This window comes from Mus pahari, chromosome 14, assembly GCF_900095145.1.
Source record: "Mus pahari chromosome 14, PAHARI_EIJ_v1.1, whole genome shotgun sequence".
NCBI classification, from domain to species: Eukaryota; Metazoa; Chordata; class Mammalia; order Rodentia; family Muridae; genus Mus; species Mus pahari.
In genome coordinates this window covers 1139480-1153692 of record NC_034603.1, presented here as the reverse complement: position 1 = coordinate 1153692, position 14213 = coordinate 1139480, and the positions used below count along the sequence as shown (strand labels likewise).

Here is a 14213-nt window from a genome sequence, read left to right as displayed (position 1 = left end):
ACCCCTCTGGCAAACCTCTAGCTGGAATATTTACATGATAGTTCAAAACAGTAGCAAAAGTCGAACCAAAATTACTTCACCACAACATGAGGGGCTGTACTAAAGGTCACAGCATGAGGAAGGTAGAGAGGCAGTGTTCTACGTCAAAGACGTCACTGGCTTTCACCTCTGTGAGGTCTTGTAGGAGGGCCGGTAGTCAGTGTTGGGACATGGACCTTAGGGTGTGCTGCTGTATCCCCACAGTGGAGAGCATCTTGTATCCCTGCAACTCATTCCACGGAACCTGGGTCACCACAACCCTGGGACTGCAGGCTGCTGTCTCCCCACAGCAGACACAAAGCTAGCTGCTCAGCTTCGATTTCCTCCTTGCTGGGAGGCCATAGCAGGAGAGGTGAGCAGTGTGGTCCCAGTGCTTAAGTGTGGCCCTTGAGACTTATATGCTCCCTAACACCAGCCTCTGCCCTCACTTCCCTCTGGTACGGGACAGATCCAGCCCACCCATACAGAGTACTAAGGCTTTCTCAGTTTTACAAGACACAAAGCAAAAGTGTTTATTCTATAAGCCAGGCCCACAACCACATAGGAACTTCGGGCCAAGTTCAAGGCAAGTTAAAGGTCAGAGGAATTTTCCACAATCTGAGGGTCTCAGGGCTCACGCTGACAGCTCCACCTGGACATCCCAGGATGCAGCTACCCAACACCCTGAGGTCAAGCGGAGGGCGCAGTCTTGCTGGGACAGGTCAGGTCACCGTGTCTGCTGTTCACTTTTGCCTAAGCTTCTTGATAAAAGAAACCTCATCTCGGTTCCGGATACCATAACTGAAAAGGATAGGAAGGTCATAGTGTCCAAGCTGCAGACGGCTCACCTGAGCTTAGGAGGGATCAGGAACCATCAAGTGAGGATGGCCACACTCTTCCCACCTCCATACGGGCTGCTGGGAGAGCAGCAGAGTTTGTTTCTCTGCCCCGCAGTTCATGGGAGGCTCAAGGAGATGCCCACTGGACAGTCAATCCGGCCAGGGACCCTCTTACCATAGGCATTTGGTGGGCACAGGGTACCACCGATGGGCCAGAGACCTACAGACTTACTCTCTGAGCTTCTTCCTGTCCTCTGTGAGCTTTTCCCCAGCTGAGGTCAGATGGTATGTCCGCCACACATAGGACCTGCAAGGAGGGGACTGGGGTGATGAACATGCCAGCGCAGGTGGGTGAATTGAGTGGCTGGCATGACAGAGGCTGGCAGCGTACAGCCTAGGGCACTCAGGATAGCTATACTCCCCTTCTGGACATTTTCCCTACATGATGCAGGCTTAGGGCAGTTGCAGGAGGCTCTGGACATATCTTACTAATGAAATAGGGATTTCAGATAACAGAATACTTGATCTGATAGGAGAGTCAGAACCAACAGCCCCCTGGTGAAGAGGAAAGGGGCCACTGACAGGTAGGTATATACCATCTATAACTAGGGAGACATTAAGACATCAGGTGTCTCCAAGTGAGGCTACCCAGCAGTGTGGGTAGGGCCATGTCAGTGAAAGGGCACGTGTGGAAAGGACCACTGGGGCAGGACTTTCAGAAACAGAATTGTCACATTCTAACACCGGAAAACTCTCATGGGACTGTCACCGTATCACTGGTAGTGGGGTACTGGTGGGACACACATGAGGAGCTGAAAGCTGCGTCCCTCTCGAGCCTCCAGGCAAGCCCAGGAGTGGCACAGGGAAAGCACTTCTGGCACACTCACCAGCTGATGTGCTGAACGCCGCCTTCCCGCTCCTGCTTGAGCTGCACGTATCTCTGGATAGCCTTCTTTAGGTCCAGGACTGTGGCATTCTGTACGACGACCACAGCTGTAACCATGGAAACACGGAGAAGAACCCTGTGGGTGGCCACACAAGGGTGGCTGTCCCAGCACATCCAGGCATGGTCTGAGTTTCTCACTGACTAGCTCTCCGCTAATTCCTTGCTGATGTGACAGCTCAGGCTCAAAGAGAGAAGCATGGTTGTGGCTTGAATAAGAATGTCCCCCACAGACTCAAATATGTGAATGTTTGCTCTTTAGTGGAACTGTTTGGGAAGGGTTAGGAGGCGTGGCTTTGCTGGAGGTGGTGTGTCACTGGGGGTAAGCTTTGAGGTTTCAAAAGCCCACACCACTACAATGAACTCCCCTTCAGTCTCATGCTTGTGATCAGCATGTTAAACTCAGTTCTGCTTCAGGCCATCTGCCTGCCTGCTACCATGCTCCCTGCCATGTTGGTTCTGGACTGTAGCCCTTTGCAACCAGAAGCCCCTACAAGCATTTTCTTTTATAAGTTCCCTTGGTTGCAGTGTCTCTTTACAGCAAGAGAAAGTAACTAAGACAACGGTACTTACGCATTACCTCTCCATCCATCTTGCACACACGGACAGTCATCGCCTGGCCATATTCCAGGGCGATCTGGGAGTTGACCTCTTCTAAAGTAACCTAGGGAGGTGGAGACGCCAATTCTTTTAATACCAGATCAACAAAGGGAACCAAGCTTGCATACTGTGATGGTGTGCATATGCTCAGCCCAGGGTATGGCACTATTAGAAGGTGTGGCCCAGTTACAATAGGTGTAGCTTGTTGGAGTAGATGTGGCACTATGGGAGTGGGCTTTAAGTCCCTCATCCTTGCTGCCTGGAAGTGAGTATTCTGCTAGAAGCTTTCAGATGAAGATGTAGAACTCTCAACTCCTCCTGCACCATGCCTGCCTGGATGCTGCCATGTTCTCGCCTTGATGATAATGAACTGAACCTCTGAACTGTAAGCCAGCCCCAATTAAATGTCCTTATAAGAGTCCACGTGGTCAGCCACCTCAGTGAAGTTGGAGATTATGTTGTACTGAATAAACTTTAAAGAAAAAAAAAAAAAAGCATTGCCTTGGTCATGGTGTCTGTTCACAGCAGTAAAACCCTGACTAAGACACCTATTGTGTGTTAGGATTTTCAATTAACACTGGGCCTGGCAATCCTGAGAGTACTGTATCAAGAGGCTCCAGGCCTGTACCTCAGGTCCATGTTGAGGCAGGACAGGGGGCAACTGACCAGCTACCTAAACCTTTGATAACAAAATGTCTTTTGTTTGTTTTGAGGCAGAGACCCACTACGCTACCCTGGCTGGTCTGAAGCTCTGAATGGATCAGGCTGGCCTCAAACTCACAGAGATTCCCTTGCCTCGGCCTCCCGGGTGCTGAGATTAAAGGTCTGGCCAGACAAGAGATGTTTTAATAAAACACCGAGGGAAGTACAAATAAAGTTGTGTAACTCAGTGATAGAACACTTATTTAGCATTCGAAAGGTTCTCGGTTTGGCTCCCAGTTCTGTGCACACACAGACTTTAAATAAAAACACCTTTGATTGGCAAGGTTAAAGAATACATTAAATAACTAAGTCACGCATATTGAAGCTTCAGGCAGAAGGAAAAGACTTCTCACACTCATCCTGAGTTAAAATCTTAGTGTTTGTTTAATTCAAACTTCTCGGTTAAGAGGGAGAGTTTGGGGGCTCCTTACCCTAAGCGTTCCGCGTACGCGCAGAAGCGTCTTTCGCTGGTGGGACCACCAGTGCCCATCCACACCCCAGAGCCCTGTCTCGCACCTGGATCGGAAGGTCGCAGAGCAGCGGGTCTTGCACCACCATGGCGAGACCTTCTTGGAACACGTCCACAGCCTCGGAATGGGGCAATGTCTCCTCATCGTCCTCGTCGTCCTCGGGCACCTCCGGCCGACCCTCAGCCTCCGGGTCCTCCAGGGCTGCCAGCTACTAGTCTAGTGTAGCTTTCCGGCGCTCCTCCAATCCGTCCCGCCTTCCAGGTTGGCAGGCAAAAGGCGCGTGCGCAGTGATTGTGCCCCGCCCCGACGGGATAGCTCAGCCAATGGTATACTGCGTGGTTCCGGTAGCCAATGAAATGTGCGAGTCTTCGGGAGGCTGGGAGCGTGCAGACAGCAGGCTATTGGCCGGATAGAGCAGGTCGCGTTGGTGGTGCGAGCGGCGCGGGAGCTACGTGCTGTTCGGTCCTCCGCTGCTGAGCAGGTCTTCAGTCTGGCCTGGTTGTCAAGGAAGGCAGCGTTGCTATCGTTTCGCGCAAGACACCTGTCTCCTTGTACAGCATCACCCAACAAGGTCACGCTGGGAGGCGGGCGCCGCCTGCTGCCTGGGGCCTGTCGTTGCCACTCCCGTGCCCCAGCCTGGTCGCAGTCACTTGAGATTCTGCCCCGGGCTCCATTCCAAAAAGTGGCCTAAAAGGTCCACTTTAAAGTAAGGTGGAAGCCCGGCATGATGGTGCACGCCTTTAATCCCAGCGCTTGGTAGGCAGAGGCAGGCGGATCTCTGAGTCCGAGGCCAGCCTGGCCAGAGTGAGTTCCAGAACAACCAGGGCTACAAAGAGAAACCCTCAAAAATCCAACCAAAAAGACCCCAACAACCCCCTCCCCACACAAAAACCAACTCCAAAACACACACACACACACACACACACACACACACACACACACACACACACAAATAATAATAAGAATAAAAGTGAGGTGAAGCCTTGGCGTGGTGATGCACACCTTTAATCTCAGTACACAGGAAGCAGAGGCAGGTGGATCTCTATCTCTGAGTTGAGAGCTAGGTCTGTATGGGAGAGCAGGGACTACAGAGGGAAGCTGTCTTAAAACAAATCTAGGCAGACCTGTGGTCCTTGGAGCTGTCCAGGGCGGACGTGCCGATCTCCAGTCCTCGTGTTCTTTTACACCACCAGTCCCTGTAACAACTGTTCTTATGAGGACGCTGTGTAGGCACCACTGTGGGTGTTTTCTTTTTCCTTTGCTCCTGTCACATTCCCTGGATAGCTACTTTAATCACTTGTCTCATTTTTAAAAATCCTATGTGTATGGGTTATTTTCGGTGTGTATTTCTTCTGGGCACTGGGAAATATCGTGTGAGTGCTAGGAATCAAATTGGGCCCTCTGGAAGAGCAGCAGCCAGCTCCCTCTCCCTCTCCCTCTCCCTCTTCCAATCTCCCTCTCCCAATCTCTCTCTCCCTCTCCCAATCTCCCTCTCCCTCTCTTAATCTCCCTCTCCCTCTCTCAATGATGGTTATCCTACTTAAAACTCTAACTGCCATGCCAAGCTTGTTGTACGCCTCTAATCCTAGCACTTGGAGAGACTGAGGCAGGAGAAAGGGTTTTAAGCCCACGAGAGTTGCACAGCAGACATAAAGAAGAAAGTAAGAGGAACAGGTTACATAGTGAGACCCTGTCTCAAAACAAGAATTAGCCGGGCGTGGTGACGCACGCCTTTAATCCTAGCACTCATGAGGCAGAGGCAGGCGGATTTCTGAGTTCGAGATCAGCCTGGTCTACAAAGTGAGTTCCAGGACAGCCAGGGCTATACAGAAAAACCCTGTCTCAATCCCCCTCTCCCAAATAATTAAATAAAGGAAAATCTACAGTATAGATTAATAGTAAGCACAATTTATTTCTTGTCTTTGATATTTTTATTTGAGATATCTTCTCTCAAATGTACTGTTTCAGGCAATTCTGGCTTTATTAGCTATGTCAAGTTTTCTGCCTTTATCAGAAAAGGCAAGCCAAATCTTTCCTTTCCCATGTTTTCCTTCCTAGGCCACCATGATTTTCATGTCCTTCCATCCTACCTCATACCTATATCTATATTTCTATATCCCATATTCCCACATGCATACACATCTGTGAACCAGAGTGGGCATCAGTTACTAAGCCTTGCAAACATGATTATGTTTGCCGTTGGGGACACTAAAAGACTAAGCTTTACAGGGACTCTGGCCTATTTTGAGGGTAGAGAAGTGTGCTTGTGGTTGTGCTCAGTTAGTTATTTTAGGCAAAATTATGAATCTGTCTTCACTTGGAAATTAAGCATGACATAAGGACGTGTGTCTGGGTGTCAAGTTTACAAGGGGTGGACTTAATATTGACTGTCAACAAGACAGGGAATCGCCCGTGGGACAAGTGTCTGGTGCATCTGCGAGGGGTTATTTAGATGGGTCAACTTCTAGGCATCCCTGTGATGGACTTTCTTAAATCTGATTCCTTAGCTACTTGGCCATTCTGGCATCTGGAATTTTCTTGATTACATTAATTGAAACGGAGAGACTCACCCTGAGTGTGAGTCAAGTCTTCTCCTGGTAGCTTAGATATTAATATAAAGCAGTCGGAGGGGAAAGGTTTTGCTTTTGCCTGCTTGCTTTTGTGTTTTGTTGGCAAGGTTACCAACTCTGTTCTGTCAGCACTCAGGCTATCCTCCCACAATTCTGGGACTCAACTTCTTCAGCTTACAAATGGACTGAGGATAAGTGGTTCTCTAGGAATTCTCATGGCCGTTAGCACCAGAACAGAACTGCCAAGGCGTCCAGCTTGGACCACTGAGCTCCTACCAGGTTCTCAGCCTGTGCAGACAGCCATTGTTCGAATACTGGGACGGTATTAGGCAAGCCAAACCTAGTATCCGTGTAGCTTGACTTTTGGTTGCTTTGTGAGTTCTTCTTTCTTCCACCCTTTCAACCCTCTAGCACTAGGTAGGAATGAAAAGAGGGGAGAGGAGAAAGGGAGTGATGATATCATTAGACTACTTCCTGCTGACTAGGGACTTTGAGGTCCTTGGGGCAAGTTTGATCTTGGCCATCAGGATATCTGATTTCTCCTTTTCGTCTCTTCGCACATAACTACTTGATAAACCACAACAAAACACAATCAACAGCATCCAACACAAACCAGCCAACCAGAATTCCCTCAATCAGGGTCCTACCATTTATACACCTTCTGAAAAGCCCCCATAATTCTAAATGTCACACACTCGCAGAAAGCACCTGCAGCTGGCAAAACCACAGCCCTGTCAAAGCAAAGGCAAATCACGCTCAGCCGCTGCGGACAGTCCGAAGCAGTCCCACGCTTTCGATTAAAATGAAAACATATTGTTATAGTGCTTCTGTGTTTCAAAACGCCAAAATTCTCACTACATACCCCCCTTGAATAAGGATCAGTTGGTTCAGTTGGTTCTGATCCTTGGGAGTCCCTGGGTGATATCCATGTGTGTTCTACCTCTCTTACATAAAAATCCCAGGGTGTGTTAGGCGATGAGCAGTAGAAAAGGAAGTAAAAGAAATGGCAGCGATGATGCAGACTCATTTGATCAACGAAATGAGAGCTCAGACAGCTTTGTTCATCCTACATACTGAGGTTTCAAGAAGCAACAAACTAGTGATACCAATAGTAATTAGTAAAAATAATAAGGAGTGTAGTCCTTGAAGAACATTTACATTAAACTCTGGAGTGCTTCAAGTATGATTTATTCCTCTTATCTTTCTCAATCATTTTCTTCTTTCTTATTTTCGGGACAGGGTCTTGTAGCCCGGGCTGGCCACTATGTAGAGGAGAATAATATTCACTTCTCAGCCTCCTGACTCTGGCTCCCACATGCAGGACTACAGGGTTTCTCAGTCCTGGCTGTCCTGGAGCTTACTCTGTAGACCAGGTTGGCCCCTGAATTCACAGAGATCTGCCTGCTCCTGCCTTCAAACCGTGGGATTAAAGGTGTTTATCATCAGTGTCCAGTCAGCTCTGTTTTTTTTTCTATATCTAATAGTCTTGTTTTTATTTTTAAAATTATGAATGACTAATATTTTTCTGATTTTTTTTTCCTGGAGAATTATGATTTTTGTTTCTGTATTTTTGAGACAGGATCTCTAGCCTGGGCTGGCTTGAAGCTCACTCCTGCCTCCTGAGTTCTGGGACGATAAGCATGGTCCACATCTGTTTTATGTGGCACTCGGGATTGCAGCAGGGCCTCAAGCATACTGGGTAAGCATGCTTCCAGCCAAGTGACAATCCCAGCCTCAGGGACAGCCTCAGACCCTTGTTTTGTTTTTTAAAGATGGGTGACAAAGGATGATTTGGAACTTGTCATCCTCTTGCTTCAGTTTTCAGAGCACTGGGATAACAGGTGTGTGCTGCCACCTGTATGTGTACATAATGAGTAGAGTAGATCTAGAGATCTTGTCTCAAAAATATAAAAATCACCAGTCTCCAGAAAAATAGAGCAGAATCCACAGCCTTAATAATGTTAATCATTAAAAAAAAATAATAATGTTAATCATTGCTGGGTGTGATGGTGCACACCTTTAATCCCAGCACTTGGGAGGCAGAGGCAGGTGGATTTCTGAGTTCAAGGCCAGCCTCATCTACACATGAGCTCCAGGACAGCCAGGGCTACACAGAGAAACCCTGACTCAAAAAACCAAACCAAACCAAACCAAACCAAACCAAACCAAACAAAAAACCCAAAACCAAACCAAAACAACCCCCCCCAAATATAATGTTAATCATTCATAATTTTTAAGATCAACAGAAGACTTAAATGTACACATATATGTATACACACATATAGATGAGACAGGGTTGCACTGAGTACACAGCAGCTGTCTTCAGAGACGCCAGAAGGGGGCATCGGATCCCATTACAGATGGTTGTGAGCCACCATGTGGTTGCTGGGAATTGAACTCAACCTCTGGAAGAGGAGTCAGTGGTCTTAGCCATTGAGCCATCTCTCCAGTCCCCTTCCTTCCTTCCTTCCTTCCTTCCTTCCTTCCTTCCTTCCTTCCTTCCTTCCTTCCTTCCTTTCTTCTTGGAGGGGGTTGCTTTGAGACAGGGTTTTTCTGTGTAACATAGCCTTGGCTGTCCTGGAACCAACTATGTAGACAAGGTTGACCTCGAACTCACAGAGATTCGCCTGCCTCTGCCTCCTGAGTGCTGGGACTAAAGGCATGCACCATCATGATGCGTTACTGGTTTTCCTTGACTTAGTCTCTTCTTATATTTAGAACTCAGTGACTGCCAGTGCTTTCGTCTCAGAAAAACCTCGAAGGGGAAAACCCTAGGCAGGGTTCTGCTTAAGCTCTGCTCTGTTCTCCGTCCTTGCCTCCTGTGCTGACCCTGTGGCATTGCCCGGGAGGATGTGTCATTCAGGAGATAAATGTCTGCCATCCATGTGTGTCAGTGTTCAGTGTCACAGAACGGGAGTGTATCCCTCCTCACCATCCTCTGGCTTGCAACAGGTGGCGACAGGCACCTCTGTGCTCTGTGGAGGAGAGTAGCTCTGTGATGTCTTGTGGTTTTCGATGTGGGTGGGCCATGTCAGCCTGCTGAGAGTCTCTGTGCTCTTATCTCCTGGATCAGGTAAGGGGCTTTGCAGTGCACCCAAGGACAGTTGGCAGTAAGTCACCTCCTGGCTGGGGCTGCCTGAGACTCTCCATGGCCCTGGGAAGATGCATTGCAGAAGGTGAGTCTGTATTTACGGCCCCCTTGACGTGAACTTGAGGAGGCAAGAGAACTGTGTCCTCGGCAATGTGGGTGACATCACCCTCCTTTGATTGTCTGGTGTACTGGTCTTGAATATCTCCCAGACATGGTATCTTTCCAGAGATAATCATGAAAAGAGAAATTGCAGTGTTCAGGGCTGCGGTGGGGGCCGTAAGGTTGTCTTTCCGTCAGTATGTCCTTGCCCCAGGCAGGAAAGGGAAGGGGCCAAGGCTGTGTTATGGAAGATGCTTTGCTCCCTCAATGGTTGAGCTTCATATGGGGGAACAAAACCTAACCGCTTAGGCCCAGGGTTGGTAAAATCTCTCTAAACCCCCAGATCTTTTGAAAACTTCCTGGTAGGAGAGGCTCTGGGAGGCCATGTGTACTCGTGGAATTCCAGAAGGCTAGCTTGGAAGGGGAGGGCATGTGTAGATAAGCAGAACTCTGTTTCTGGGTTCTGAGCTTCAGAAGGTCTTTCTGCGGGGACTCCCCCTGTATCCCCCACCTTGATCTTCCTCTGACACCAATCCTCTGGGCCAGGGCTCGGCCTCCCAGGATTAAATTATAACCCACGAAACCCACTCTGGTGAAAAAGGTATGGATACCACCACCAGAGGCGGGGTGGCTTTGGTGGGCGGTGGGTGGTGGGAGGGGCATTTTTATTATGGAGTTGGGTTGGTGCAAGAGACTCACAGTATCAGGTGCTCACCCTGGATTAGCCAGCAGGCAGGCTTAGTCAGCTTTGCCTGCAAGTGGCCCCGGGGAGGCCCCTGCTAGTGCAGGGAGCACAAGGCAAGGGCAGGCAGGCACTTCCTCAAGGTGGCCGGTGCTGAGGGAGCACTGGAGCACCATTTCCTCCCTCCCACCCACCCACCCACCCTGCAAGTATACAGTGTCAGTTCATCTGCTTGAGTCCTGTCCGTAGGCAGGGCTGCTTGTTCGGGTGCTGAGGGGCACAGAGCTGGCTGAGCCTGAATGCAATCCTCCTGTCAGGCAAGGGAGCTGGGCTGGAAGATGGGCAAGTGCTTTAGGATGGGTAAAGGGGGAGGGAGAAGCAGAGTGACAGTGCCAGGAGGAACTCCCCACCCCCACCCCAACCACTTCCCTCTGCTCTCAGACGCATCCTTCTTTTCTTCCCTGATCCGTCCACCACTTCTGGATCCAGCCTCTTCAGCCACAGCACCACAGATATCTACCCCTCTAGTTGCCTCTTCTGCAGGCGGTGTGTGGGAGGGTGCTTTTGAGGGCATCTTTCTCTGCTCCTTCTGGTCCTTGTCCTCGCCCAGTTGGTCTGCTGGCCCCATCCTTCAGGCTGTTAGCATCCAACTGTATCAGCTCATCAATGTCCTCACACCCCGCGCATAGCACGGGGATCCCCCTGGTTCTAGAGAGGACCTCACGGTCTGCCAGCATTTGAAGGGAAGCTGGATCCTGTGCCCACCTCCAGCCCCATTTCCTGGCACAGCTTGTGTATGTCACAGGCCCCTGATACTTCTGGAAAGCAGGGCGGCTACACTGCTGTCTCCACCTCTAGAGAGAAGCCACTGCTGGACAAGGTTCACTCACAGAGCAGCCTCCTCCATTTCTGTGGACTTTGCGGGTGGGCAGGAGAATAGGGAGCTCCCCCATCCTGTCAAGATAGGAAGCAGGACCTGGGGATGTAACTCGATTGGTAGGTGCATGTGCAGTGTGCACAGGGCCTTTTTTTTTTTTTTTGGTTTTTTTGAGACAGGGTTTCTCTGTGTAGTCTTGACTGTCCTGGAACTCACTCTGTAGACCAGGCTGGCCTCAAACTCAGAAATCCACTTGCCTCTGCCTCCCAAGTGCTGGGATTAAAGGCGTGCGCCACCACGCCCAGCCGAACTTGCTGTTCTTGAAGAGACCCAGGTTCAGTTTCCAGCACATACATAGTAAGCTCATAGCTATCTGTAGGCATACATGTGGTACATATACATACAGACAAGCAAAATGCTCATACACGTAATAGGAAATAAGTAAACCTAGAAAAAAATAAAAGAAAAAAGTTATAAGAAGGATCCAGGCCAATGGCACAGATCTGCCATTTCAGCTATCTAGGAGGTTAAGGCAGTTTAAGGCCGGCCTGGGCAACTTAGTGAGACCCTGTCTTCATTAGGTTTCTTATTGCTATGCTAAAACACTGTGACCAAAAGTAGCCCAGGGAGGAAGGGTTCATTCTGTTTACACTTCCACATCAAAGTCCATCGTCAAGGGAAGTCAAGGCAGGAGCTGATGCAGGGCCATAGAGGAGCTGCTCTTGGCTTGTGTACCTCATGACTTGCTCCGCCCCCCAGCCCAGGGATGGCTGGCCGGGCCACTTCAATCACCAAACAAGAAAATGTACTACAGACTTGGCTATAGGCAAATCTTAGGGAGGTATTTTCTTGAGAAATGTTCTTCCCAAATGACTCTAGCTTGTATCAAGTTGACAAAATTAACCAGGATAGACCCTGTCTCAAAATAAAAAGTACAAAAGAGGGCCTGGAGTGTAGCTCAGGGTATTACAGTACCTCCTGCATGAGTGGACACAGATACAGACACACAAACACACAGACAGACACACAGCAGGGTTTGGCTGCGACTCCTTGTAGAGTTCTTACCTCCACAACTGTGTTGTTGTTGTTGTTTTGTTGTTGTTGTTGTTGTATTATCATTGGTTTTGTTTGGGAGAGGCTGAGAGGGCTATGTTCTCAGACCTGTTGTGAAAATGAAAAGCCTTTGCTGGGCAGAGGTGGGAGCTTCACGGGAGCACTACATGCCAGGGAGCACTACATGCCAGGGAGCACTACATGCCAGGGAGCACTACATGCCAGGGAGCACTACATGCCAGGGAGCACTACATGCCAGGAGCATCTATCCCAAGATGGTGGGTGTTGCTCTCTTTAGCTTCTCACGTGGTTCTATGGCCTGGTGTGTCTGACATGTGGTCAGATGTTTTTTATCCCAGCCCAGCTTCTTCAAGGACCAGTGGGTATTCCTTTGGTTGTCTACCTCTGTCCTAAGCACCTGGCCCAAGGTCTGTCTCTCAAGGTAGGGAGTACCCCCTGTCAGTGGTCTGTCCAAACCCATGGTGGTCGACTGCCAGGGAGAAAGAGGTTTATGCTGCCCAAGACTTTGGCCTCATTTGTTAGGTCAAGCCCCAGGACTCACACATTGCTTTCAGTTGGTGGGACCCCTCCCCCAAACAGAAGAGCCTAGAGTCATGTGCTGATTTAGTCTCCGGTTTCTCTGGGTTTCTGTTTTCTCATCATTAGATGGTGACCCCACCCTCCCCGAGTCACCCAGTGCAGATGGAAGTGCTCTCCACCCACATGATGGCTTTATTGCATCAGATTGAATCGGGCCATTTCTAACTCTGATGCACTTGCCTCTAACCCTGGCTAGAAAAGGGGTGCACTGGGCTGGGAGTCACCCCAGTCCCTTCTTCTCAAGCCATCTGCTCACGGGTCAGCCTGATACTGCCATGAACTGGTTTCCTCCAGTGGTGGCAACGTTATCCCTGAGGACTGTGGGTTCTCAGCTGGACATGGTGACAGTGCTAATCCTCTCTCCAGTTCTGTCACTTGGGGACCCTGCTCTCATATGCTCTAGCACCGGGCTGGGACTCTCATCCCCACTTTGCCAATAATTATCCCAAGAGGAGACAGACACTGCCCGGATAGCTCAGCTTTGATGCCCTTGGTGACCCAGGTTCTGTGTTCTATCCCAGAGGAGGACAAAGCCTTAATGGGGCTGTCTAGAGGTACAGACAGGCAGGCTGCTGGGTGGCAGGTTGAAGTTAACACAAGTCTGTGTTGAGGTTGTGCAGATCGGGTTTTGGGTAGGTGGGTCAGAGAGCTGTCTGCGGAGGCGGTGCCGGCTCCCAGAAGGCCAGTGCTGTGGTCTCTGTGCATGTGCTTCCTTCTTCTTTATCACGAATCAGGCTTGTATAACCAGGGTGGCCCTGTTTCCTGCTCAGAGGCTATCAGTGAGCCATCTGTAGATGCAAATGACTCTTCTGACAGGGCCTCAGTAGAATCATGTAACCAGGCACTTCCTAAGACTTAGCTTCTGGTCTCCATCCACTTGTGGTTCCCCGGGGTTCTCGGGGCTCAGGGGCTCGCTCTCTTTTGAGACAGCTGAGAACAGTGGATGACAGGCAGCTTGTTGTCTAGACACCTGCTGCCTGTGTTTCCAGGACGGAACTCTGGGATGAGCCTCTTTTAGGGGTAATGGGGAAGAGAATGCACACAGGCTTGCCCTGTGACCCAGAGAAGAGCCCTGGCCCTCTTTGTGACGCCACTTCTGCATTGTGAATGAACAGCCTTTCACATGACAGTTGTCAGAACCTAGGTAGAGCTGGTGTGGTGGCTCATGCCTTTAACCCCAGCATCCCAGCACTCAAGAAGCAGAGGCTGGAGGATCTCTGAGTTCAAGTCCAGCCTGTTCTACATTGTGATTCCACGACAGCCAGAGATGCACATAGAAAGTCTGTCTGAAACCCGCTCAATATCCCTCCAACAACTACAACGAAAATAATAATAATAAAAAAAAGACAAAAAAGAAGCAAGCCTGAAAGTGCAGGTGTGGCAGAGCCTAGGGTAACATGGAGGGTGGCATGAGAGTGTGGACATGCTGCTGTCAGAGCCTAGGAGTGGGAGGGGACAACTGGCATGGAAGGTCCCAGCCTTTGGTTGGTTGAGCCAAGGGGCTTCTCTACACCTCAGCCAATCAGGGAAGCTGAGAGGTGTGTGCAGTCCTGTCCGCAGGACACCTCAGCCAATCAGGGAAGCTGAGAGATGTGTGCGGTCCTGTCCGCAGGACACCTCAGCTAATCAGGGAAGCTGAGAGGTGTGTGCAGTCCTGTCCACAGGACAC

At 49.8% G+C, this 14213-nt stretch overlaps 2 protein-coding genes across 2 annotated transcripts in view; one reads left to right on the top strand and one right to left on the bottom strand.

Annotated features, from left to right (window-relative positions):
• Nucleotides 1–525: 525 nt before the first annotated feature.
• Nucleotides 526–3867, bottom strand: Snrnp25 (small nuclear ribonucleoprotein U11/U12 subunit 25). Its single transcript, XM_021213598.1, has 5 exons — nt 3619–3867; nt 2374–2464; nt 1745–1850; nt 1090–1164; nt 526–819 (listed from the first exon to the last, which is right to left on the bottom strand). The coding sequence occupies exons 1-5, from the start codon at nt 3658–3660 to the stop codon at nt 762–764; spliced, it is 372 nt and encodes a 123-aa protein (XP_021069257.1). The 5' UTR covers nt 3661–3867; the 3' UTR covers nt 526–761.
• Nucleotides 3868–9278: 5411 nt separating this feature from the next.
• The window catches only part of Il9r (interleukin 9 receptor), a 10545-nt gene continuing 5610 nt past the window's right edge, over nt 9279–14213 (top strand). Inside the window, exon 1 of the mRNA XM_021213793.1 lies at nt 9279–9318. Coding sequence (XP_021069452.1) covers nt 9291–9318 — 28 coding nt within the window. The 5' untranslated portion in view covers nt 9279–9290. The remainder of the gene's footprint in view (nt 9319–14213) is intronic.